Below are 25,284 nucleotides of genomic sequence, written 5' to 3'. Positions count from 1 at the left end.
GCCCATTTTTAAGACCAAAGAGGAAGTTTATGATGTAGTGAAAGAGGACATGAAGGTAGTTTGTGTGAGAAAAGATGATGCAGAAGACAGGGTTAGATGGAGGCAATTGATTCGCTGTGGCGACCCCTGAAGGGAAAAGCCAAAAGGAAAAGAAAAAGATTCACCGATATCCTTCAGCCTACAAACAGTTAATTACCATAAACCTCCGCAGACTTGGCACTTCAATTTTCTCTGCTTAAAGATCCAGAATTTGATTTGAGGTAATATTTTCATTTTAACAGTAGCTAGTCGTCCCAGAAGGGAGATGGGAAGGTTATTTCAACACCTTGGATCACCAGAGACTTTGTCCGAAAGCGGGGTGAAGTTCAAGTTTACTAGTTCTGAGAGTTTATTAGAAATATTTATACCCGGGTATCTAGTATTTATATTTGGATTTTGACATATTGCTCCTGCCAGTGGTTCAATAAATATTGCATAGGGCAGTCAGAGGGCATTCTTGTCTGGTTCTCCTTTCTAAAGTAAAATTTTGAGAAAACTATCTCATTAGTAGTGACTGCGGCCTTGGGTGAGTTATGTAGAGTTGATACCAGCTGAATAAACGACTCACCAAAGCCAACTTTATGAAGTAGTGAGAAAAGAAAAGTTAAATTAACTTTGTCAAAGGCTTTTTTAGCGTCAAGTGACATAGCAATTGCTTTCCTTCAGATTCAGTAGTCTTCTGACATTGTTGGTAGTGTGTCAACCCTTAATAAATCCTATTTGATCATAGTGAACTATTGATGGAACAATTTTCTCCAATCTGGAGGCAAGTACTTTAAATATAATTTTAGTGTTGGTGTTGATTAGCGATTCATTGAAGCTGTATTAACGTGACCACTTATTTAATTTTAATTTAATTTTTAAAAAATTTAATTTAATATACTGTTTTGATCCCCGAAGGGAAGTTAAGAATTAACCATTACATTATATACCATTGATTGGCCATTATATTATATACCATTATATAACCATTACTTTAAAATTTCTATTAGTACTCTGAAGAAAAGCGGCACAAACTGACCAGAAATGTTTGAGGAATTCAGTAAGGACACCATGTGGACTAGGTGCCTCACCTGCTGGCATACTATCTAATGCACTCTGTAATTCATTGGTACTCAGTGAACCGTCTACAATGTCTCTGTCTTTGGATTTTAGTTTGGGTAGGTTTATGTAGTTGAATGCAAGCTATGGTAATATCTATTTAAAAAATGTCATTTCTTGAGGTAACTGGGAATATTTACCAGAGGGATCCTGGATTGCTGCCATGAAAGATTTTTCTCTGTTGCGTTGGAAGTAGTTTGCAAGAAATTTGCCAGATAAATTGTTATGGTCAAAATCGTTATATCTCAGTTGTTGCAAGAATTATGTTTCCTTTGACAGAATATTGTCAAGATTTAGCTTTGCATTTTGTAGTTCAGATTATAAATTTTCATTTGGCTTTATTACATAATCCTTGGTTATCAATTTGAAGTTTTCCTCCATTTCTGTCTGCATCTGTTGTTCTTGTTTTGTTTTGTTTTTGTATGAGGAGTATGATATTATTTTACTCTTGATTAAGCCTTCCTACTTTCCCACAGTAAGAAAAGAGAGGAATCAGGAAATTCATTATATTTTAAAAACTCTGCCCATTCTTGCCTTATTATTTTATCAAATTCTTGATCTTTAAGTAGAGAAAATGGAAGTGCCAAGTCTGTGGAGGTTTATGGTAATTAACTGTTTGTAGGCTGAAGGATATATGTGCATCTTCTTCTTTTTCTTTCGGCTTTTCCCTTCAGGGGTCGCCACTCTAAGTCAATTGTCTCCATCTAACCCTATCTTCTGCATCCTGTTCTCGCACACCAACTACCTTCATGTCCTATTTCACTACATCCATAAACCTCCTCTTGTTCTTAAAAATGGGCACCAGTACACTTCTCCTCCATTCCTCAGGCACCTTCTCACTATCTAAGATGCTGTTGAACAACCCAGTCGGAAACTCTACTGTCAGCTCTCCTAGACACTTCCATACCTCCACAGGTATATCATCAGAAATGACTGCCTTTCCACTCTTCATCCTCTTCAATGCTCTCCTCATTTCATCCTAACTAATCTTTGTTACTTCCTGGTCCACAACAGCCACCTCTTCTATTCTTTGTTTTCTCTCATTTTCCTCTCTCAACAACTCTTCAAAGTACAGGTATTCTTTCCATCTTCCCATCACACTACTGGCACCCGTCAATACTCTTCCATCCCTATCCTTAATCACCCTAACCTGCTGTACGCACTTCCCATCTCTGTCTCGCCAAACTGTATGGATCACATCCATGGAGATTCCTGTCTAACCTCATTGTCATCATTGTCATGTACTGCCTCTGTATCCGCCGTAGCGGGTCACGGGGAGCTGGACCCTATCCCAGCTGGCATAGGGAGTGAGGCGGGGGACACTGCGGGCACGACGCCAGTGCACCGCGGAGCCACATACAAAGACATACAAACAGGCACACGCACTCACTCCTACGGGCAATTTGGGACCGGCCAATCAACCTGAAGCGCTAGCTTTTGGAGGTGGGAGGAAGCCGGAGAACCCGGACACGGGAAATATCTCCTTTTCAGACACTTGGTCAGTGTTTGAGAAAGTGACTTACTTTTTTTTATCACATCAGTAAAGAGTTTTCATATTTAAATGTAAATTTAATGACACCATCGAGATCGACAGAAAAACTGCTGCTGCAACAGGTCGTCACACTTGATTAAAAAATTATCCGACCTTCGTTTTGTAATTTAAAAAAAAAAATCAATGTGACCTGACGAAAAATACTTATTTAATCAATTCCTTTATTAAAGTTGGCGTATTAAATTAATATTAAATTACAAACTATACACCGGAATACGTTTTAGTGACTTCAGCCAAAATAACTGGCAACTTGGGTTGGAGGAGGCTCACCGTGAGCTCAGTGTGTCGCTCTGACAGCGTGGAAAGATGGTGCTCGACTTGGACCTGTTTAGGACCGACAAAGGTGGCGATCCAGAAATCGTCCGTGAGACTCAAAGGAAGAGGTTCAAAGATGTAACGCTGGTTGATAAACTGGTAGCTACAGACACGGAGTGGAGAAAATGTAAGCGCATTTTCTGTTCGCTTGTTTCTGTCATACCGGTTGTAGCTATGCTAAGGTTAGCAGGGTGGCTAACAATGCTAATGTTAGCGTCGCGTCAGTGGAAAGCGGCTAACAACAGCCTTCATTTGAAAATGTGATTATTTATTTTGATAGGAATATACTCAGTTTCCACAACCCACATAGACGTTACGAGTGTTAATACATTTTGAGGACCCAGTCGTCACATTGGTGTCTTAAAATGCCATGAAATTAGTTTATTGTTGTCTCCACATGTTTGCGGCGGTAGTAATGTTCAAGTGAATGTTTGTGTCTACCCAAATAATTTAGACGTAACTTAGAAATGTTTTGGTGTATTTGAATGAAGTTTGGGGAGACATTCATTGAGTGGCCTGGCATGCCTGCAGTCGGGCTAATGTTAGCACTAACATCATTCAACCTATCCAAATGAGACATTCACGGAACATATAAGATGCTGATGGTGTTCGTTCTAGGTATGTGGATGCCAGACACTAGGCGAGGACACATTTCTGTAATAAATTATCCTAAATGTTGTAAATACCGGTTTAGTTTCACTACACCAGTGATGACGTGCAATCTGATGCAATCTCAGTTCGTGACATGTCAAGTCCACGTCACCCTGCAGTTCACTTTTTCTGGGGCTCTGGTCCACTCTAGCTACGAAAATCATTTTGTCGGGAAATTATTACATTTTTCTTTACATTTCTATAATCGTTTGTGGTGTATGGGTTTAAAGAAATATTAACGACTTGCTGACTGTTCACTCAGCATAGTTGTAATAACCAAATAAGTGGAACGGATCTAGGTTTCTTCCAATGTTGAACACAAAATTGTTCTTTTACTGACAAGTGACTCAACCCAAATGAAGGTGTTTGCAATAGATAAAGCCAGGAATATTTCAGAAATGCGGACCAAGTTTCATGAGGAATCTTGAGATTCCTCTGGAATGCTGATGAACGCTGGTGTCTGGATATGCATGACATTTGCAGCCTCAGGTTATAGCAGCTAAAGGGTATCCACATATTACTAGAAACACTTATCACTAAAGGGTTGAGTCATTAATTTTTTCCAGTAAAAGCATTTTGTGGTACATTTTTATAAAAGCAATGTTTTTTGTTAAACTGTTCTTGTGTGGATTATTTTTAACAGATGAGAATGTTTCACATAAACCTAATACTCAGTGGTGACTGATTCATTTGTGATAACTAGTAGGGATGAGTGAGTGCAGCACTATCTGTATCTATCTCTTTAAATTATCTGCATCCGTATCTGTACTCGGGCGGCACGGTGGGGCAGTGGGTAGCGCTGTCGCGGCACAACAAGGAGGTTCCGAGTTCAAGCCCCCCCCCCCCGTGCGGAGTTTGCATGCTTTCCCCGTGCCTGTGTGGGTACTCTCCGGGTTCTCCGGCTTCCTCCCACCTCCAAAAACACACGCTTCCGGTTAATTGGCTGGTCCCAAATTGCCCTTAGGAATGAGTGTGTGTGTCCATGGTTGTCTGTCTTGTGTGGCTCCGCGGTGCACTGGCATCGTGCCCGTAGTTTCCCCCGCTTCATGCCCTATACCAGCTGACATAGGCTTCAGCTCCCCGTGACCCACTGCGGTGGATACAGTGGAAGAAAATAAATGAATTAATGTATTTGTACTCGGAATGGGTGGGGCTTTAACTGGACGTGGGTGTGGTTTGACTGGAAATGGGTGGAGCTTTAATCAGTACATTATTTGAAGTCTGAAATTGATATGGATTGATCAGAAGTTGCTATATTGTTTATTTTAAAACTATTTATAGAACAGCCTCAAAATTGAGATTCAAATCAATGTTTTTGATAACAATAGTAAGAGAACTATTTACAGAAGTTTTTTTATTAACTCAGATCATGATGTGAATTAAAGGTCCCATATTATGTATATTTAACCTAATGTCATTCAGCTGCCAGATGTCCAACTAGACTGTATTCCAAATATTTTGACCTAAAGTGATTTGTGGTCCTAAATATCAGCTTTTCAAAATCGCAAATCTGAGCTACTCTCAAAACGCTTCATTTCAGGCCTCCGGCTGTAGTATGTTAATGAGCTCCGCTGGTCAACGCCTCCTTCACCTGGGTCACACCCCTCTGAAGGAGAGCGCTAGGCTAACGGGACACTGACCGGCATTACATTTGTTATCATTATGGCGTTTGGAGGAACCATTGTGTCGCTGTACATTTATGACCCTGAGTCGGACCCAGAAGCGGGGGCTCCTGAAGAAACACCGACTGTGCGACTGCAGCAGGACGTTTCTGAATGGTTAGTACGTGTGAACATTACTTCTGTGTTGTGTTTTGTTTTGTAACCTACGTCATCACAGGATGTTAGCATCGTCCGGTAGCTACTTTTTTTCTACTCCTCTCATCACACAGTAATAATGTCATATGTCTTATTATGTATTTTGTATGTTGTATATATACGGACGTTCAAGGCTAAAATGTTGCTGTATTTCTATTAGTGACAGTAAAGTCTGATGGTGGTTCTGATAGTTATTTCCTTGTGGCTAATGCTAGCTTCTGCTCATGGCTAAGTTACTTTATTTTTCTATCACATTGATTTAACCCCTTACTAAGCTGCAAAATATTTGAGGCAGTCCTCTGTGACAAGATAACGGGAGCTAACACTTGCCACCATCACACCAGGTTAATGGTGAATAGATGTAGCCTTTATGTATTCTATTTTGAGATGTCTTCACCTGTTGTACAGGTGTTCCTGTGGACACTATGAATGTGTGGCAACAGCAGTAAACATCTGCTGTTTTGAAATACCACAGGTAGCAAGCTCACAGCTAAACCACAAAGTTAATTCTCTATTTGGCTACTTTTACAATTATAAATTCAAATGACCTTTACCACGTTTTTCACTGTAGGTTAGGAGCCGTCTGCAGGAGGTTGATGAGGTTCCGTGCATGACTCAACATCCTGGGTTCCAGCCTGTATGCCTAAACGTGTACACCCTACAAACAGCCGGTCACGTACTTAGGGCTGACTATGGTACTTCTTGTCTGAGACGTATACATCGGTAAGTCGTTCTTTGAGAAAATTTCAGAATAAAAACTACAGTTATGTCTTATTTTGCTTCATCAGGCAAAATAAGACATTTTTGTCTTATTAATAGACATGTTGAATATTTTTTGGTATTCACAATCCATTTCTGTTGACATATAAAAGCATTTATTTACATAAAACAATACATCCAATAACAATAATGAGAACACAGAGCCATCCTATCAGGAAATCAACGACAGTTGTAATACTCAGGATTGAAAACATTGTGAAATAAATAATTTTGTGTCCTTTTTCTGTAGACTGTGCAGACATCTGGCCTATCGCACCTTTGTTTGCTGGTGCTGGGGCTACTTAGGGTGCAGAATCCGGGTCGACATTCCAGCCTGTGTGGTCCTTCACATACGCCAGGAATTTCCTGAAGATGAAGGCCACTCAGGATTTAGATTGAGTCTCGGTTGAACCTGGTCATGTAGCTGGCAATGACCTCCTCCTTGTCCGGACGCTCATACTGGGCAGACAGATTCTCTGGGACAGGAATGAACAACATCTCATTTGTGTATGGCATGGGGTCCACTGAGACTTTGTCAAAAATGAGGTCCAACATGTTAGCTACAAAACCTGTTCAATAAAACACAAAGATATACCTTTACCGTTATTGATATTGTTTGATTCAACATTCCAGCCTGTGTGGTCCTTCACATACGCCAGGGATTTCCTGAAGATGAAGGCCACTACGCTGGATTTAGACTGAGTCTCGGTTGAACCTGGTCATGTAGCTGGCAATGACCTCCTCCTTGTCCGGACGCTCATACTGGGCAGACAGATTCTCTGGGACAGGAATGGACAACATCTCATTTGTGTATGGCATGGGGTCCACTGAGACTTTGTCAAATATGAGGTCCAACATGTTAGCTACAAAACCTGTTCAATAAAACACAAAGATATACCTTTACCGTTATTGATAGTTTGATTCAACATTCCAGCCTGTGTGGTCCTTCACATACGCCAGGGATTTCCTGAAGATGAAGGCCACTACGCTGGATTTAGACTGAGTCTCGGTTGAACCTGGTCATGTAGCTGGCAATGACCTCCTCCTTGTCCGGACGCTCATACTGGGCAGACAGATTCTCTGGGACAGGAATGGATAACATCTCATTTGTGTATGGCATGGGGTCCACTGAGACTTTGTCAAATATGAGGTCCAACATGTTAGCTACAAAACCTGTTCAATAAAACACAAAGATATACCTTTACTGTTATTGATATTGTTTGATTCATTTCTTTGTTTAGAAAAATTTTGTTGAGAATACATCCTGGTACCTGCTACTAATTTATGTGTATGGTTACTTTTTACTGTGTTTTGTTGTGAGCAATTACCAACAGGATTTCAAAACATGTTTGTTTGACATATTAAAATATTGCAACACTAACAGAATGTTGGTTCTGTCTTGTGAAGTTTGACTCTGCATTGTCACTTCAAGAGCCTTTGAAAAGTGGATCTTGTAGAGGGGTACACCAAACGTAACGAAAAAAGGAGTCAAAACAATATATAACATACATGAATCTGTCTCAAAAAATTTTATACTAAACTCTTACTGTCTTGCTGGAATATTCTAATACACAACACTTATTTTTTACTGAATTACTATCAACGCATGTGATCTCACTTAGATATATACTTTAATAAACCCAGAGGAAATTGCACATATCCACTGCTCAGCCAAACACCAGGAAAAAAGAAAAACAAACAAAACAACATACCACAAGACATACACTACACTAACAGACACATGTAGCATTAACAGTACATATACTAAAAATGTATATATATATATATATATATATATATATATATATATATATAAAAACGGTATAAAATTAAACTAAATTAAATCCAAATCCATTTAACCGCGTGCTGACCTCGCCACCTCCCCCCCACTCCTCCTGAGAGAGTCATTGTACCCCCTGATGGCACGGGGCACAAAGGAGGACCTCAGCCTCTCTGTGGAGGTGCTGTGTGACAGCAGTCTGTCGCTGAAGGTGCTCCTCTGCTGGGAGAAGGTGGTGTGCAGGGGGTGGCTAGTATTGTTCATGATGGCCCTGAATTTAGACATGGTCCTGCTCCCTAAAACTGTCTCCACAGAGTCCAGGCTCAGCCCGACCACTGAGCCCGCTCTGCGGATGAGTCTGTTAAGACGGTCCATATCTCTTTTCCTGCCCACCACCCCAACATACAATGGCATATGACAGCACACTGGAGACTACGGACTGATAGAACATGAGAAGGAGCTTAGGACAGATGTTGAAGGAGGCCAGCCTCCTCAGGAAGTACATCCTGCTCTGCCCCTTCTTGTACACACAGTCCGAGTTGAGTGACCAGTCCAGTCTGCTGTCTAGCTGCAGTCCCAGGTACTTATACTGTAGTTTCTGACCACCTCCACCTCACTGCCCTCGATGATCACTGACTGGAGAGGGAGGTGCCTGCCGGAAATCCAGCACCATCTCTTTGGTCTTGGAGACGTTGAGCTGGAGCTGGTTCTGTTGGCACCACTCCACGAAGTCAGCCACCAATGCCCTGTACGCCCCCTCATCACCCTCCCGGATACATGCCACAATCGCAGTGTCATCGGAGTACTTCTGTATGTGGCATGTATCCAAGTTGTGCTTGAAGTCCGATGTGTAGAAGGTGAAGAGAATGGGGGAGAGCACGGTCCCCTGTGGCGCCCCCGTGCTGCTGGTCACCATAGAAGAAAAACAGTCCCCCATACTGGGGTCTGTCCGTTAGGTAGTCCGTGATCCAGCTCACGAGGTAGGGGTCCACAGCCATGGAGGTCAGTTTGTCCTGTAGGAGCCGGGGCTGGATGGTGTTGAAGGCGCTCGAAAAGTCAAAGAAGAGCACCCTGACGGCACAGCCCCCGGTGTCCAGGTATAAGAGCACACGGTGGAGGAGGTACAAGACAGTGTCGTCAACCCCAACTTTGGCCTGATATGCGAACTGGAGAGGGTCCATTGCACCCTGCACCTGTGGACGCATGAGTTCCAGGACCAGTCGCTCTAGGGTCTTCATTACGTGGGAGGTAAGAGCGACCGGTCAGTGGTCGTTGAGCTCACTAGGGCGTCTTTTCTTGGGTACCGGGACGATTCAGGTGGTCTTCCACAGTGACGGGACTCTCCCCGGCCGCAGACTGAGGTTGAACAATCGTTGCAGGAGGTCCCCTAGTTCCGAAGCAAAGGCTCGGAGGAGTCTTGGAGATTTTATCCGGTCCAGCTGCCTTATAGGGACGGCGCCTCCGCAGCGTTGTCATTACCAGGTCTGCAGTGATGACGGTCTCGGTCGTGGTGGGAGCAGGTAGTCGTGGCGAGGTCCGGTGGTTGAGTTGGGGCCGTTGAGCTTCGCAGTTCTTGGAGTGGGCTCGGGAGAAGTGGCAGGGGCAGGAGTGGCAGGGGCAGAGGTGGAAGGAGAAATTGCAGGGGTGGAATTAGAGGAAGCACAGGAGGAGGGAGCATCCGTGGAGCGGTCTGCAGGGCCGGCAGAGGCCTGGGACGAGGAGCCGGGAGTGGTGGGGGAGCTGAACCAATTGAAAAAGCTGTTTCGTTCATTCGCTTGTTCACTGTTCCCCTCCACAGTGCAGTGCCCTTTCCCGTGTCCGGTGATGGTTCTCATCCCATTCCAGACCTCCCGCACCTAGTTCTCCAGCTTCCTCCCGTATGCCTCTTTGGCCTCCCTCAGGCCGAGTCTCACTTCCTGCTGGGCCTTCTTCATCTCCTCCTCGTTCTTGCTCCTGAACGCCCGCTTCTTCCTGTTCAGGACACCCTTGAGTTCCTTTGTTACCCATGGTTTGTTGTTGGGGTAACACCTGACTGTCCTGACAGGGGCCACGGTGTCCACACAGAAGTTCATGTAATCTGTAAAACACTGAGCTGCCTCCTCAATGTCCTCCCCGTGTGAGCCCACGATGACGTCCCAGTTGGTGGTCTGGAAGCAGTCTCTCAGCGTTTCCTCTGCTTCCGGGGACCACCTCCTGACTTGTCGTGTTGTTGCTGGCAGCCATTTCACCAGCGGGATGTAGGTGGGCTGTAGGTACACTAGGTTGTTGTCTGATTTACCTAGTGGAGGGAGGGGGGTGGCGGTGTATGCCTCCTTAGCAATAGTGTAGAACAGATCGATGGTTCTGTTCTTCCGGGTGGGACAGTCCGCACACTGGACCATTGTGGGGAGAGATGAGTCCAGGGTGACGTGATTAAAGTCACCGGTGATAATGACGAGCACCTCCGGGTGCCGGGTCGGAAGAGCAGAGGTGGTCCCACAGATGGTCTCTCATGCGGCGGCAGTGGCGGCAGTGGCTCAGTGGTAAAACGGGGCGGTAGAGCGGGTCGTCCTATGATTTAAGATCGGCGGTTCGATTCCCGCTCCCGCCCCCCCCAAAATACCCGGAGGTGAGCTAACAGTGGGAGGTGTCAGCTCATCTCCGGAGCACTGCCGAGGCACCCTTGAGCAAGGTGCCGTCCCCTTTACAAATTGCTCATTTGAGGCGCACCAAGAAGGAGCTGCCTGCCACTCTACCTCCCCTGCATGCCTACAGGCCCCTTTGTGTGTGTGTGTGATACAGGGGCCTGTACTCACAAATATGTATGCATGCGTTTGTAATCAGTAGCTAGAGTGCGCTTTCTTAATTTCCCTTCGGGGATCAAAACAGTATATAAAATTTAAAAAAATTAAATTAAAAAAATTAAATGCAGTCTCAGGGTCTGCCCATGGAGGGATGTAGACAGGGAGGGACGAGGGCAATGACGTGTGAGAAGGTAGAAGGGTCTGATGCTAACAGCTGTTAGCTCCGGATCGTGGTTACACAGTGGTGATTTCACCGTCACATATCCCGGATGGCACCATCTATCGTTGGTATAGATGATTAATCCACCTCCTTTCTTCCTACCGGCGGTGTTCATGTCCCAGTCCGCTCGTACAGAGGAGAAGCCGGTTAGTCTGACGTTAGCGTCTGGCACGTCACCAGTTAACCTCGTCTCTGAGAACACAAGCAACCTGTTCCCCCGGTAGCGCTGTTCAGTCCTGCACAGCGCTGTCAGTTCGTCCAACTTGTTCGGTAGCGAGTTCACGTTTCCCATGATGACGGAGGGGACGGAGGGCTTGACTCGCCTCCGGTTAGCCGCTCTAGCCGTTAGTCTAGTCCTTTCAACGCGACCCGCACGGCATCCGCGATATCTCCGTCGGAGCTCAGCGGGGATGAGATCGTGTGTTGCTGGGTGTCCTTTGACCCTCATGGACATCAACTCCTCCCTGGAGTACACTAGAATATTACTATACATTATCTAAATTTTTGTTAAAATAATATACACAGAAACAGAAAAAAACGCAAAATTAAGCATAACAAACTCGCTCAGAGCAGAGGAAACTGCGGCCTGCTCGCGCATGTGCACAAAAATACTTAAAGGGAAATACTTAAACCTGTTGACAACAATATTTAGAAAATTAGTCTAACCAATCATTGTATGGAATATGACTTGTACATACAAGTAGGGAATGAGGAGTCCTGAAGGACAGCTGTGTACCAGCAGTATGTCCACTGGGTTGGTTTGGCATGTCATGTTCTTTGAAGCTGTAGGCTGAAAGGATGCACAAGGAAGAGGGACACTAATTTTAGGACACCAGTGTTCTGATATTGGATAAGAAGGACAGACCTGTGTGTGTTGTGGCAATGACGCCCAACAAACAATTGACTCTAACACGTGCGCGCGCACACAATACGAAACAAAGCACAACCCCCTACTTAGCCTAGCATAAGTTGACTTTATGCTGACAAATAAGTGGAAAGAAAATATGAGACCAACTTACCTGCGTTTTAGCTTTATACTGCAGGTCCGGCACGCACACGTATTGGAGTGTGAGCGGGCACACGCAAACGCGAAACAAAGGAGACCTACCTGTATAGCCTAGCATAACAAGACTTCATTCATGCTAACAAACAATAAGAAAATATGAGACCAACCTACCTGCATTTTAGCTTTATACTGTAGGTCCGGCACGCACACACGTATTGGAGCGTGCGCGGGCATACGCAATACGCAAACGCAATACGCAAACGCGAAACAAAGGAGACCTCCCCAAATTTCCCCACTGTGGGACAATAAAGGTTATTATTATTATTATTATTATTATTATTACATAGCCTAGCATAACATGACTTCATTTATGCTAACAGACAACAGGAAAAAAGATAAAATGTGAGCCCAACTTATGTGCGTTGTACCTAGATACTGTAGGTTTAGCATGCACACACGTGTTGGAGCGCACACACGCAAATACGAAGGAAAGCAGTACTACCTAATTAGCCAAATAGAACTCGATAACTCATGTTAACAGACAACTGCTGAAAAGATAAATGTGTTGTGAGACTTACCCGTAACCAGGTTGCAGTTCCTTGGTCCGTTATGGTTGGGAGTGATCCTTGAATGAGGATCAGTCTCAGGCAAAGCTCCGTCTGTACTGATCCTCATTGCTAAAACAGGCGGAAGTGAAGTGGTTCGTACACACAAACAAACGTGCAGGTGATGCAGCCGGCACATTGCCATTAAACATTAAATGCTCTCTTCTGTTCTTCATTGGATTGGATCAAAAATAAACACTGGTGTTGATTTGTACAATCAACAACTGAGCAACTACCCTTTCTCCTTCTCACAGAAGCCATTTCAACAGACTGCTGCCTCACCTCCGAGGCAAAAAACTCCTTGGGATGACCACGTCCTCGGGCATGTCAACCAATCCATATCGTCCACACCCTTGAGCATGTCCACCAATCCATATCGTCCAATACTCTGGCCAATATCACCGAGTGCATAGTCTGACGTCAAGAGTACCTATTCTAGCGCTTTATGATCGATTCGAGTAGTTCAGAGCCATGACTTCCTAAAACTCCAAATATCTATTGATGCAGGAAGTGTTTGTTTACCAGATTCTAGGAGTTGGTCGGGTTAGGGAGGACCACTACGTATATGTAGAGACCTGAAAAAGTGTGATTTTCATAATGGGGCCCCTTTAATGAAAACGCATGCGAAAGGACATTATGAACTACAAAGTATGCATGAATTGAAGAATTGTCATACTCGACACAACTTTCTAATTTTTTATCTTTTAAGTTTTTGTTTTTATGATCAAACTTTTTTTTCCAGTTATTTATTTTTATCGCCTAATGTTCTTGCCATTTTTTTTCACACAAGAGTTAAACAATGTTGATTAAGGTGTGTGTGCGTGTTTGTGTATGTGTCTGTGCTTGTGTGTGTGACTAGATGACTGTGTGAGAGGGAGACATAGAGAGGGAGATAGAGAGAGGGTGTGTGCGCACGCGCGCTATGTAACAGTTAAAGTATCTGTACAGTATATAAATTATTAATTTGAACTGAAGTGAGAAAGTGTCAAACTAAGAGCAAGCAGGTAAAACAACAAAAAATCGACTGGAATGGAGGCAGTGACACGAGCACTTTTCAGCTCTGTTTGGTCAAATGCCCCGCGTACGTGCAACAAAACCAAACAAACAAGTTCCCCAAGTAACCTTAAATAGACTGAAATAGAGGCCAGCTGAGGAAAACTTTAGAAGAACAACGTGAGCTACAGTGAAGCTACGCACAGACAGATCAGTCAATATCTTTGTGTGTGTGTGCAAGAGTGGGCCAGCGACAGCTCTGAATGCGATAATGTGTATGTGTGCCTTCAGGGAGGGCCGGGCGCTGTGTGTGACTGGCCAATCACAGAGCGTGAAGACCGTCAGTTCTGAAGAGTTTCATTCAGCTATGCAAGCTGGGATAGGCTCCAGCTCCCCGTGACCCGTGCAAGCGGATGAAGCGGTCAGGAAAATGAATCAATAAGCACGATTATTGGCGAGTGTTTCTCGTATCATGCTCATACTCATCAAAAATCAAAAATGCATAATCCGTACCAGATACTCATCTGAAATGAGTACCCAGCTCAACCCTAAAAACTAGATATGGTCCTGCCGCTTGCTCACACACACACGCACAGAGTTGTAAACAAGATCCATACACTGACTGACTGTGATATCCCCCTAACAGGTCGCTTCGCTGCAGACAACCTGAACAAAGCTAAGAACCTCTGCAGCAAGAGCATTGGGGAAAAAATGAAGGTACAGAATAATCAGGACATGAAATGACATCTTGAGGCTGAACTTCCAGCTCTACGAATGATTTTTTTTTTCTCACATCAACTCATAAATTATTGTGAACACAGAAGAAGGAACCAGTGGGGGAGGATGAATCCATACCTGAAGAAGCACAGAACCTGGAGTCCCTATCTGCAGAAACATTATCGGTATGACTGACTAGTAACCACTGAATAACTGCATTATTTTGCATTTTGTGATATCAATATCTGTTAAGATGAGGCTTAAAACACACAGCTAGTTTGAAGTTTTTGCTTTTCTGGACTTGCACTGCTCCAGGCCCTGACAGTCACTCAGATCAAGAAGGTGAGGTTGTTGGTGGATGCAGCAGTGGAGAGAAGTGACAGTGAAAGGATGAAGCTGGAGGCTGAGCGCTTTGAGTACCTGAGGGAGATTGGCAACCTGCTGCACCCATCTGTACCCATCAGCAATGACGAGGTGAGTAGATCTACTCACACATTCATTTGTTATTAGGGTAGTGTGGAACCGTAGCTAGTAGCGTTGAGCCGGGTACTCGTTTCAGACGAGTATCTGGTACGGATAACACATTTTTGAGGAGTACGAGCATGAGACAAGTAAAACTCGTCAATGCTTGTAAAATCCTCATAACTGAGTGTTTTCACGCTCAGTGATTGGCCAGTCACACACAGCGCCTGCACCTCCCTACAGAGACTGCAGCAAGAGCTGTCGCTGCCCCACTCTAGCACACATGTGCTAGCACACACGTGCTCTCAAAAAGTCTGTTTTAATGGGGTGTAGCTCTCAGCTCCCTATCTCCAACCCTCCGCCCTCTTAGCCTTCCTTATCTCCCTCCCCCCTCTGAGCTGCATTCACGTGTGTGTTTGTTTACTTGTGCCACTGGAATGTGACTGCATTGCAGATCGATCCATCGGCATAGTCTGGAACTTTTTTAACTTTCAATAACTTCGCTGCTACGTATTTGCGTCGAGCCCGGAATGTCCCCCGCCTCACACCCTATGCCAGTTGGGATAGACTCCAGCTCCCCGTGACCCGCTGCGGCGGATTAAGCGCAAGAAAATGGATGGATGATATTTCACTCTAATTCTTCTTGTGTTTAACACTCTTGTTTTTTGTATAACGGTTGATTTTTCGTCACTAAGCGTCAACCTGCTTCCTCAGTCTTTGCTGAACAAAGATTTGTGGCTCATTGTGTAAACAGGATGAGACCGGCCAGTGAAATAATAACATCCCGCTTCAAAGCGGCAATCTATTGTGATAGTTAAAGCTTCCCAAAATCATCATGGACAACGGCAGATTGTGGATAACATGGAGCTAAGCTAACGCAAACTAATAAAACGTGGGATTTTACCGGTAAGACCAAGTTTTTCTCCCGTGTGTGTGTCCGTGTGTGTGGATACATGCAGCTCTCCGATCACTAAGAAGAGCTAAAGCTACTTTCATTCACCAAAAAAGACAATTGTTTTGAATTAGTAACTAATGTGCAACTGTTTAAGTGTGATGCTGGGTATAGCCTCGTGCGAACACAGACACACACATACACACCTGACTGCTAACTATAGCCAAATGTTAGCTGAATTCAACAGCTTGTGAGGAACTTTCAGTGTGTAGCCCTGAGCCAGGTCATTACCACACACCGCTACGTAGCCTGATTATGAACAACACACCCGTGTGTGCACACACCCACACACACAGTCACATGACTGAAGTGGACCTAACTAGTCAGCCAAATGCCAACTGAGTTCAGCAGTTTGTGAGGAACTTTCAGTGTGTAGCTCTGAGCTAGGACATTACCACACAATGCTACCGTAGGCTGAACGAACTCCCCCCTTGGGGATGGCCACTGGATGTCAACCAATCAATATCATCAATAACTCTGTCCAATCACAGAGCAGATTTGTGACATCACAAATTCAACTCCAGCAAAATCTAATTGTTTTGATTCGGTCCAGGCCATGAATTCCTAAAACTCCAAATATGTATTGATGCAGGAATCATTTGTTTACCAGATTCTAGGAGTTGGTCGGGTTAGGGAGGAGCACTATTTATATGTAGACACCTACAAACGTGTGATTTTCATAATAGGATCCCTTTTTTTGTGTAAAAAAAAAAGAAGCCAAAAATAAATACTTGAAAAAAAAGTTTGATCATGAAAATTACAAATTTTTTCAAACAAATTTAAAAGAAAAGAAATTAGGAAGCTATGCTGAGTATGACAATTGTTGTTCATGCATACTTTGTAGTTCATAATTTTCTATTGCATGCGTTGTATTCATTAATGCACTTCAGGTTCTGAGTTTATAAAAACTTTTTCTGTAAATAGTTCCCTTACTATCGTGATCAAAAGCATTGAATCTCAATTCTGAGGCTGTTCTGTAAATATTCATTCACATGAATATTCATTTTCTAAGTTCATAAAAAACTTGTCCTGGAAATCGTTTTCCTAATTTTGTGATCAGAAACACAAATTTTGAGGCTGTTCTGTGAATAGTTACCCATTTCCGGTAAACCACACGCACTTTCGGTTTAAGTCCTGCCCACTCCGAGTACAGATACGGATACAGATAATTTATATAGTTGAACAGATACAGATAGAGGTGTACTTGCTCATCCCTAGTAGCTAGCCATTATTTTTTTTATTTGTTTTTAATTTCTTATTCATGATAATACTTTATTTTATAATAATATTAATAATAATTCAAATCTTATTGATCCCTAGAGGGGAAGTTCTCTTTACACTCTAAGTACATGCATTTGTGTTAGTTTTTAGCACATCACACACAGTGTTGTGAACAAGGCCCCTCAAACACAGCACACTAGGGGCCTGTAATCATGCAGTTAGTCCAGGGGAGGAAGAGTGACGGGTCGCGCTCGGAGGTCGCGCCCCAAATGAGCAGCTTGTGGTGGGGACGGCGCCTTGCTCAAGGGCGCCTCGGCAGTGGCTGGGAGGTAAGCTGACACCCCCCACTGTCAGCTCACACTCCAAGGGATGTCATGGCGGGAGCGGGAATCGATCCACCGATGGCCGGGCGATTTGTTTCAAGACATCTGCTCTGCCGCTGAGCCACTGCCCCCCACATTTTGAAGGAATAATCATACAAATTTAGAAGTTTCTCAATTCCCGAGCTTTATGCTAAGAATATTACCTCCTAGCTCTAGTTCCGTAATTTAGCACAAATGTTTGTGGCATTAAGCTTAACATCTATCTTACAAAATGTAAACAAGGAAATAGTAATTATTTACCTTACTTGTTTAAAATGGTTTGTTGAACAATAGGCCCCTTTCAGTGACATACAGTTCAGTTATATTTAATAATGTAATCCAGAGAAGACCAGCAGATACTGTCATCTCCTGAGTGTAATCTGATATCACCACTGCTCTCTTTCTAACAGGATGCAGACAACAAGGTGGAACGAACCTCGGGTGACTGCACCGTCCAGAAGAAGTATTCCCATGTTGACCTAGTGGTTATGATTGATGGTTTTGATGGGGAGAAAGGGTCTATCGTGGCTGGGAGTAGAGGTTACTTTCTGAAGGTGAGCATAAATGTGATCTCCAACTTGTGCTGCTGACAATCGAACCATCATTTTTTATCTTTAATTGTAAATCACAAATGATCTGCAAAGTCTTTTTGCCATCCTCCACTGTCTGCAGGGTCCATTAGTGTTCCTAGAGCAGGCACTAATCAATTACGCCTTGAGGATTCTCCACAGCAAGAATTACACTATGCTTTACACGCCGTTTTTCATGAGGAAGGAGGTCATGCAGGAAGTTGCCCAGCTCAGCCAGTTTGATGAGGAGCTCTACAAGGTTTTTACTGACAAAATATTTTTCAGACATTGCCATGGATATGGGTGAAGTCAAACCTGCATTATGATCAATAATATTTTATAGTTCTGGATGGTTTGCAACAGTTTCGTGAAGTTTAGAATGTGAAAACCCTTGACAATATGTAGTGCCACCTTGTGCCCTGTATAAAGAACTACCAGAGGTGGATAACACAGGTTGACTTTACTAAATCTTTTTCTATGTCATAAATAACAGTTTTCAGCTGTAAAGTGAGTCATAATACAAGTAGCTAGCCTCCTTTTTGTTTAAAGTGTATTTACGTCCAGAAAAGTAGGTATAGCTGTTTATTTGGTTAAAAGACCGAAAACTCGTGAGGCAAATTTCTTACATTATCGTCCTGTTAAGCAGTACTTGAGAATATGAGGAATATTGGCATAATACTGTGATAATACTGAAGACTAACATGTCAGGATCACAACAATCCTGACAGCATTCTTTTATATGCTGAGTTCAGGTGTGGATGAAGGTTTTTTGGGGTCATTTATCTGCCTGGATAATTCTGTATACAGTGGTACCTCTACTTACGAAATTAATTGGTTGTGGAAGAAATTTTGTAAGTAGAAAATTTCGTAGAGATGCGTTTTCCATGCAAATGCCCTAATCCGTTCCAAGCCCCCCAAAATTCAGACATGTTTTATAAAGCATAAAAATGCATCAAAACATGTAACAAATACATGTTAAAATTAGATTATTACACAATAAATGAGAGTTGTGCATAATTTGAAAAACAAAGAATAGAGTAAAGAATAAAAATGATGATCATTCACCTTTTAACTGCTGTCCTCATTGTTTTTTGCCCTCTTTGGCTCATGTGCTCTGGCCTCACCACGCTGAACAACAGAGTGAATTCCAGTCCTCCTTTTGGACTTCTCCATTCACCCACGCGATGTCTTAAACTCCTTAAACTTCCTTTTTCTTTAATAACGTGGCGATTGTAGATGCATTACAGCCATATTCTTTGGTGAGATCAACCAAACACATCCCTTTTTCATGCTTTTCTAGTATCCCTTGCTTTGTTTGTTTAGACACAAAAAACTCTTTTCTTTCTTTTCTTTTCCTCTTTGTTACTTTCTTGGGGTCCATGGTGAATACTCTAAAAGTTAATATATTTGCGTAACACTATCAGCTTCAGCGTTCAAGAACCTTTGGGAGCTGCGAGTAACAGCTCATACTGTATTTTTACCTTTCGTAACTCGAAATTTCTTTCGTAACTAGATGCAATTTTTTCCTGTTGAGGCATTTCGTAAGTAGAAAATTTCGTATGTAGATACATTTGCAAGTAGAGGTACCACTGTATTTTTAACATACAAACTGATTATAAATTAGTGTAAAAGGTGAAGTTATAAACTTCACAGAATGTTTTTTTTAATCATAACTTGTGAAAATAAGCACTTCAGTTTACTATCAGAAAATATAACTGAACAAGCATCTTTTGTTTTTTGATGCAAATTGAGAAGCCTTTAAAGTCACATCCATCCATGGGTCCTCCTGTCAGGTCATCGGTAAGGGCAGTGAGAGATCAGACGACAACTCCATCGATGAGAAGTACCTCATCGCCACCTCCGAGCAGCCAATTGCTGCCTTCCTGAGAGATGAGTGGCTCAAACCTGAGGACCTACCCATCCGTTACGCCGGCATCTCCACCTGCTTCAGACAGGAAGTGGGCTCCCATGGTCGCGACACCCGAGGGATCTTCAGGGTGCACCAGTTTGAGAAGGTCAGTTGTGGGACTGAAACTTTTATACTGTTTAATGTGAATTAGTACATCCACATATTAATGAATGCATGTCTGATGTACTAAAAAATTTGGTGGCCTATTCCTCCCTCTTAGATTGAGCAGTTTATTTATTCTTCACCACAAAATGGCAAATCGTGGGAGATGTTTGATGAGATGATTGGGACGGCAGAAGAATTCTACAAATCACTAAATATCCCGTATCGCATAGTCAACATTGTCTCGGGTAGGTTGGACACATACCTCATTTTCTCCTGAAACCTTTGGACAGCTGTCAGCTGAACAACTGAAAAATCATTTCAAATCTCAACATTTACTATAATTACTTTTTTGGGGAAGCAGTGATTTAAGTGGCCATAGACCAGCCAGGGGGGGGAACACACTGATATTGAATTTCAGTTAACCAGAGTCCACTCGATCATCCTAGGTGCTCTAAATCATGCAGCCAGTAAGAAGCTGGATCTGGAGGCCTGGTTTCCTGGTTCTGGTGCCTTCAGAGAGCTGGTATCCTGCTCAAACTGCACTGACTACCAGGCCAGACGGCTCCGCATCCGCTATGGACAGACCAAAAAGATGATGGACAAAGTGAGCATGTCTATATCTTGGCAATGATCGGTCTGTCAACGCCACCCCACCTTTTGCTGGATGGCCATCTCTAGGTTGCCAACCTTTTCAAAGCGTTTGATCCCTTTTTAAACAAACTTCCTCTCTATGTGCTATGCAGACAGAGTTCGTGCACATGTTGAACGCAACCATGTGCGCCACTACGCGTGTGATATGTGCCATCCTGGAGAATTACCAGACTGAAGAAGGAGTCCTTATTCCAGAAAAGCTCAGGGAGTTCATGCCTCCTGGTAAGGATGCTGCATTCAGATATGACACAAAGCAGGGAATGAAGCAGCTCAGGAAATGAGATTAATGGAAATTCAGTTCATTAACCTGATTTGGATTCATTGTTTTAATATCAAGTGGTACTATATTTAATACTAGGTGTCAGAGCCAAACTGAAGAATCACAGTGATATTGCCCAACTGCCCATTTTTAATTTATCATTATCAGTGTTTTTTTGGGGTGTGTTCATAAGAAACACGTAACAAATGGGAAACTTGCAGTATGTCACTTTCTGACATCTGGAATACTAGCAGTTTACACTGGTGTGACAAGATATGACGAGCATTAATTGAACAGCAAAAACATATTTAGTTTTGTCCCCCACCCTGCTGTCCAGGTTTGACGGAGATGATAAAGTTTGTGAAGCCCGCTCCTATTGATCTAGAGCAGTCCAAGAAAACAAAGAAACAGCAGGCAGGAGGGAAGAAGAAGCAGCAGGAAGGAGATCAAAACCTGCCCAATGCCATGGAGAGCATGTCAGTCAACAATTCTTAAACTCCAGCGCCTCCTTGCTGCTACTCAGAGCATGATGGAATATAACCACATATGATGATCATGGTCAGGTTTGCTTTAAATCTGGGGGATATAAACTCTTAACATCGACATTTTCTATAAGCTTGGCTGCTTCTGTCTCATCTTTCTCTGGAGGGATGGTGGTCTTCATCTCAGATGTTCCTTTCGTTTTCTTCAGAAACATTAAAAAAGATCTGTGTTTTCACCTATCACTTCAGTGAGCTGACTATCAGTCCTTCTCTTACATCTGCCGTGAGAGAAGGAATGATAGTGTGCTACTGTGTGTGATCAAAGAATGTTTGATCAGTAATTGAAATAAGAGACCAAAACCCTGCATCTCTTTAAATTGTCTGACAGGATTTAAAACTTCTGACTGTAAACACGTTTAGATATTTGCAGAAGGCTTCATGCTGTTTCTGACATAAACATCATCACTGTTGCTTCTTTTCATTGTCGACCATAATGCTGGTCACTGTGATACACACATTAGATTTCTTCCCTTGTGCTTGCTAATATACAGATATATGATTGAGCATTGATGAAGTAGCAATGACTGTATGCAAATATTAAATATTGCCAATATGCAAGTTCTTGTGTCCTTTTTTTTGCATTTGAGTTCATGCATTTGAGGTTTTATATACAAAAACACTGCAAATCACCAATTTCACAATTGTTTATTTTAAACCTGGAAAGAAAAAAAAATTCTTGGTATGACTAGAATAGAGATTAATCTATTGATTCAAATCTTGCGACCAGAATGTCAGGCTCAGCTGCTCATCAAATTTTGATTAAACTTTCTTAAATATTCTGACTTTTCAATGATTTTACCCCTCAAAGTATTCCACTACTATTCAAGTGAATGCTATCTACAACTTTTCTGTGACAACTCAGGAATTTATTTAAAAGTGCTATTTGTTAAATGGTTTCTTTCAAGGAGGAAGTTACATCCATGTTAAATACTGTAATAAAAATGCTCTCATAAAGGGAATAAAATAAGTGAAGGTGTCGGAAGGAACTCTAATTCTTGCTTTAATCTTTCATTGTAAGTACTGTATAGTCCAACATTTGTAATTTAGTTTTGCATTTTGCCAGTTTGGAATTATTTTAAATTTTGATCTAATTTTTCAAAGCTTTTCTCCACAAAAGCTCTAGATTACTTGATCATGTTGTTTTACTGTAAGGTCATACATTTATTTTGTGATTTTCACATCTACATAGATCAGATGTTTTGATAACAATTCCAGGCACAATAACATATCCAATAAAACACCATAAAAGAGATTGCAGTTACTCATTTACTCCAGTAGACTTTACACTGGACTGTAGTGAGAAGCAGCTTCGCTCTGGTTGAAGATACTTCCATAAAGGTAAAATGAATTTGCTGTTTATTTTAGGATTGAGGTGATTCAAACACTTAAATCTCACTTTTATGCCATTCAGCAGTGTTGAGCTTGGCACTAGACGTGTTAAAATGAGTGACACTTCAGGAGATGATACTGAGATCTCCTTTACAGTGAAGGTAAATGCCGATTCCTAAAAGTCTTTCTGAATGTGAAAAATAACATGATGAAAAATCTGGTTAATAACAGTGAGGTAAGGCTCAATCTAATACGTTAACACGTGCTTGTACGTAAATATGTAAATGTAAACTAACATTCCCTGTAAAGACGGTATGTATAGAATCGATCATTAGATTCATACAGTGTACTATTGTGTATTCCCACATTACGAAACCAGCTGATGTTCACCCTTGACTTCATGTCATGTCCCTCACGTACCTACAGTTTCTCGGCAGAGTTGAGGTGGTCCGTCCTGATGGCCTGCAGATCCTGGAGGAGGCGACTCAGGGTCTGAAGGTCAGTAATTACCACCCATATCCAAGTTAGTTACTCTACCCCTCACTTTAAAAGGGAATAATTTGACAGCTTTATATTTGTGTGGATGATATAACTCTTTTAACATGGCAGCCAAAGCCCATGTGCTTCTTTTAACGTTGAAAAAAAGCAAAACATAATAGAGTGATTCTGGAAGTATAGAGGATTATGTTTTAGTTGGACATCAATCTGGATCTAGTGAAAGCTTGGGCTCTAGTTTAAACCATCACATTAGTTATTTTAGATGTCATCCACTTTTGGAAGTACAATCTTTTGCAAAGGACTTAACAAAGCATAAACAAATATTGAGAAATCATGAGCAACTGTAACCCTCATGTTCATGAAGCATAAGTTACGTTTCATAGTTCACAAAACATTTCTGGAGGTTTTCAGCAAAGGCTTTTGCTTTTACCTGAGTGCAGGTGGATTTCACATTATTTTTTCAATTTGGACTTAGTGTAAGATCTGTATATAGATCATGCATTAAAAACACCCCCATATTCTTCCGTTTAAGAGGATGCTGCAACAATTTTTTGCTGCAAAGCTCCAGAAATATTTTGCAGGTTTAAAGACCTCTTTCCACCTATGCAGTGGTGAATGGATATCACAACAATAAACAGTTGAAGTATTAAATTAAAATTAAAACGTGTCATATAAAGAATTGAATGCAAAAAAAAATTATGGAAGTGTTTTGGTGAGAGCTGGTGCCACATTTGGACCAACCCATTAAAAAATAATCTGGATGTGTCCATGTTCACAAGACAATTTCTAGATGAACTCGCTAACTTAAAAATTATGTTTTTGAAGAAGCATGGCATGTAGTCATTACCCTCTCATCACCAGACGCCAGATCCATACTCCACTGAAAAGGCAGCAAAGAAGAGCAAAGTCCATCTCTTCCTGTCACTGAGTGGGGTAGACATTTTGGAAAACAAAACAAAGGTGTGTTACAAAAGTGAACAACTTACTCCAAGAACACAAACGGATACGTTTAATCATTTGCCTTTGCTTTCTGCAGTTCCTGTTGTACACTTGCCCTCTGTCCACTATCTCCTTCTGCGCCGTCTTACCATCCTCACCCAAAGTTTTTGGCTATGTTGTGAGACACCCTGCTGCAAACACATACCATTGTTATCTGTTCCAGAGCAAAACGTTTGTGAGTATCCCACTACACTTTGATCAGCTACGCAATCACCAAGGCCAGGTTTTCATTGGAGTTAGGTTGTCTTCTCTGTTACACAAAAACTACTTCACCAATTTCAATAACATTTGTTCAATTACCACTAAATAATTACCACTATCTTGAATAATGGTGATTATATAATTTATTCAAGATATGTTATAGTTGGATTTTTAACAAGGTTTAATCCAATTAATGGAATATTGAATTTTCTGACCATCATCCAGTCCCACGTCCTAGTGTCAGTTATTGGGGATGCCTTCCGAGCTTCTCAAAAGGAGGAAAGTGTGACAAGAGGGCGAGATCTGATTGTGGAGGCTCTCAGACATAAGGTGACCTCATACATATTAAAGCTTGGCAAATATTTGGCCATTGTCATTTGGTTGACTTTATGTTGTCATGATGTACAATTAATTTGAATTTATTGCTAATAGATTCTCACTTTAATGGTTAAATCACAAATTTCCCCACTGTGGGACAATGAAGGTCTATTATTAAATTGACAAGGCTTTGATGTAATTTAAATATTTTCTTATGTTTAGTATTGCATTTTTAAACAGTGTGACCCATTTTTCTAATTATTTTCTTTTCATCAGAATAAAATACTGCATAGAGAGAACACTGAACTGAAGAGGAGGCTTGCAGAACTGACCGACTGACATTACTCATAATTGGATTTTGACACATAGTGATTATGCATTTGTCAAATGAACTGTCATATTCCTTCTTGTTGATTTTATTTTTTGTTTTAGGAGTACAAACCTAAGAAAACAAAATTTAAACTACATCATGTAATATGAAGCAAGTATAAAAAAATATCCTGATTGTGTTATTCATTAAAAAATAAATACATTAGTTTAGTTGTATTATTTAATGTGAACAGTAGGCA

General features: G+C 42.0%; 2 protein-coding genes across 4 annotated transcripts; both read left to right on the top strand.

Annotated features, from left to right (window-relative positions):
• Positions 1-2,959: 2,959 nt before the first annotated feature.
• On the top strand, positions 2,960-21,928 carry sars1 (seryl-tRNA synthetase 1). The gene is made up of 11 exons (XM_068325824.1): positions 2,960-3,134; positions 14,268-14,338; positions 14,443-14,523; positions 14,654-14,812; positions 17,746-17,889; positions 18,008-18,163; positions 19,698-19,919; positions 20,034-20,163; positions 20,365-20,522; positions 20,662-20,791; positions 21,166-21,928. Exons 1-11 carry the CDS (start codon positions 2,999-3,001, stop codon positions 21,321-21,323), a joined length of 1,545 nt encoding a protein of 514 aa, XP_068181925.1. The 5' UTR covers positions 2,960-2,998; the 3' UTR covers positions 21,324-21,928.
• A 97-nt stretch (positions 21,929-22,025) lies between these two features.
• LOC137602813 (PTB domain-containing engulfment adapter protein 1-like) lies at positions 22,026-25,250 on the top strand. Of its 3 annotated transcripts, none has more exons than XM_068325881.1 (7): positions 22,026-22,708; positions 22,785-22,860; positions 23,126-23,197; positions 24,059-24,157; positions 24,234-24,371; positions 24,623-24,727; positions 24,992-25,250. In XM_068325881.1, the coding sequence occupies exons 2-7, from the start codon at positions 22,813-22,815 to the stop codon at positions 25,052-25,054; spliced, it is 525 nt and encodes a 174-aa protein (XP_068181982.1). In that variant the 5' UTR covers positions 22,026-22,708; positions 22,785-22,812; the 3' UTR covers positions 25,055-25,250. The 3 variants fall into 3 exon arrangements, with proteins under 3 accessions (XP_068181982.1, XP_068181974.1, XP_068181967.1); XM_068325873.1 differs by having other exon boundaries at positions 22,782-22,860; XM_068325866.1 differs by having other exon boundaries at positions 22,026-22,860.
• Positions 25,251-25,284: the final 34 nt, after the last annotated feature.

Source organism: Antennarius striatus, chromosome 2 (genome assembly GCF_040054535.1).
Source record: "Antennarius striatus isolate MH-2024 chromosome 2, ASM4005453v1, whole genome shotgun sequence".
Lineage (NCBI taxonomy): Eukaryota > Metazoa > Chordata > Actinopteri > Lophiiformes > Antennariidae > Antennarius > Antennarius striatus.
This window is presented reverse-complemented; position numbering and strand designations above follow the sequence as displayed.

Coding starts and splice junctions, on each gene's coding strand:
- sars1 (XM_068325824.1), top strand. CDS start 2,999: ATGGTGCTCGACTTGGACCTGTTTAGGACCGACAAAGGTGGCGATCCA. Junction 14,524..14,653: donor TATCTGCAGAAACATTATCG/GTATGACTGACT, acceptor GCACTGCTCCAG/GCCCTGACAGTCACTCAGAT. Junction 14,813..17,745: donor TACCCATCAGCAATGACGAG/GTGAGTAGATCT, acceptor TCTTTCTAACAG/GATGCAGACAACAAGGTGGA.
- LOC137602813 (XM_068325866.1), top strand. CDS start 22,771: ATGCCATTCAGCAGTGTTGAGCTTGGCACTAGACGTGTTAAAATGAGT. Junction 22,861..23,125: donor AGATCTCCTTTACAGTGAAG/GTAAATGCCGAT, acceptor ACGTACCTACAG/TTTCTCGGCAGAGTTGAGGT. Junction 24,372..24,622: donor TGTTCCAGAGCAAAACGTTT/GTGAGTATCCCA, acceptor ACCATCATCCAG/TCCCACGTCCTAGTGTCAGT.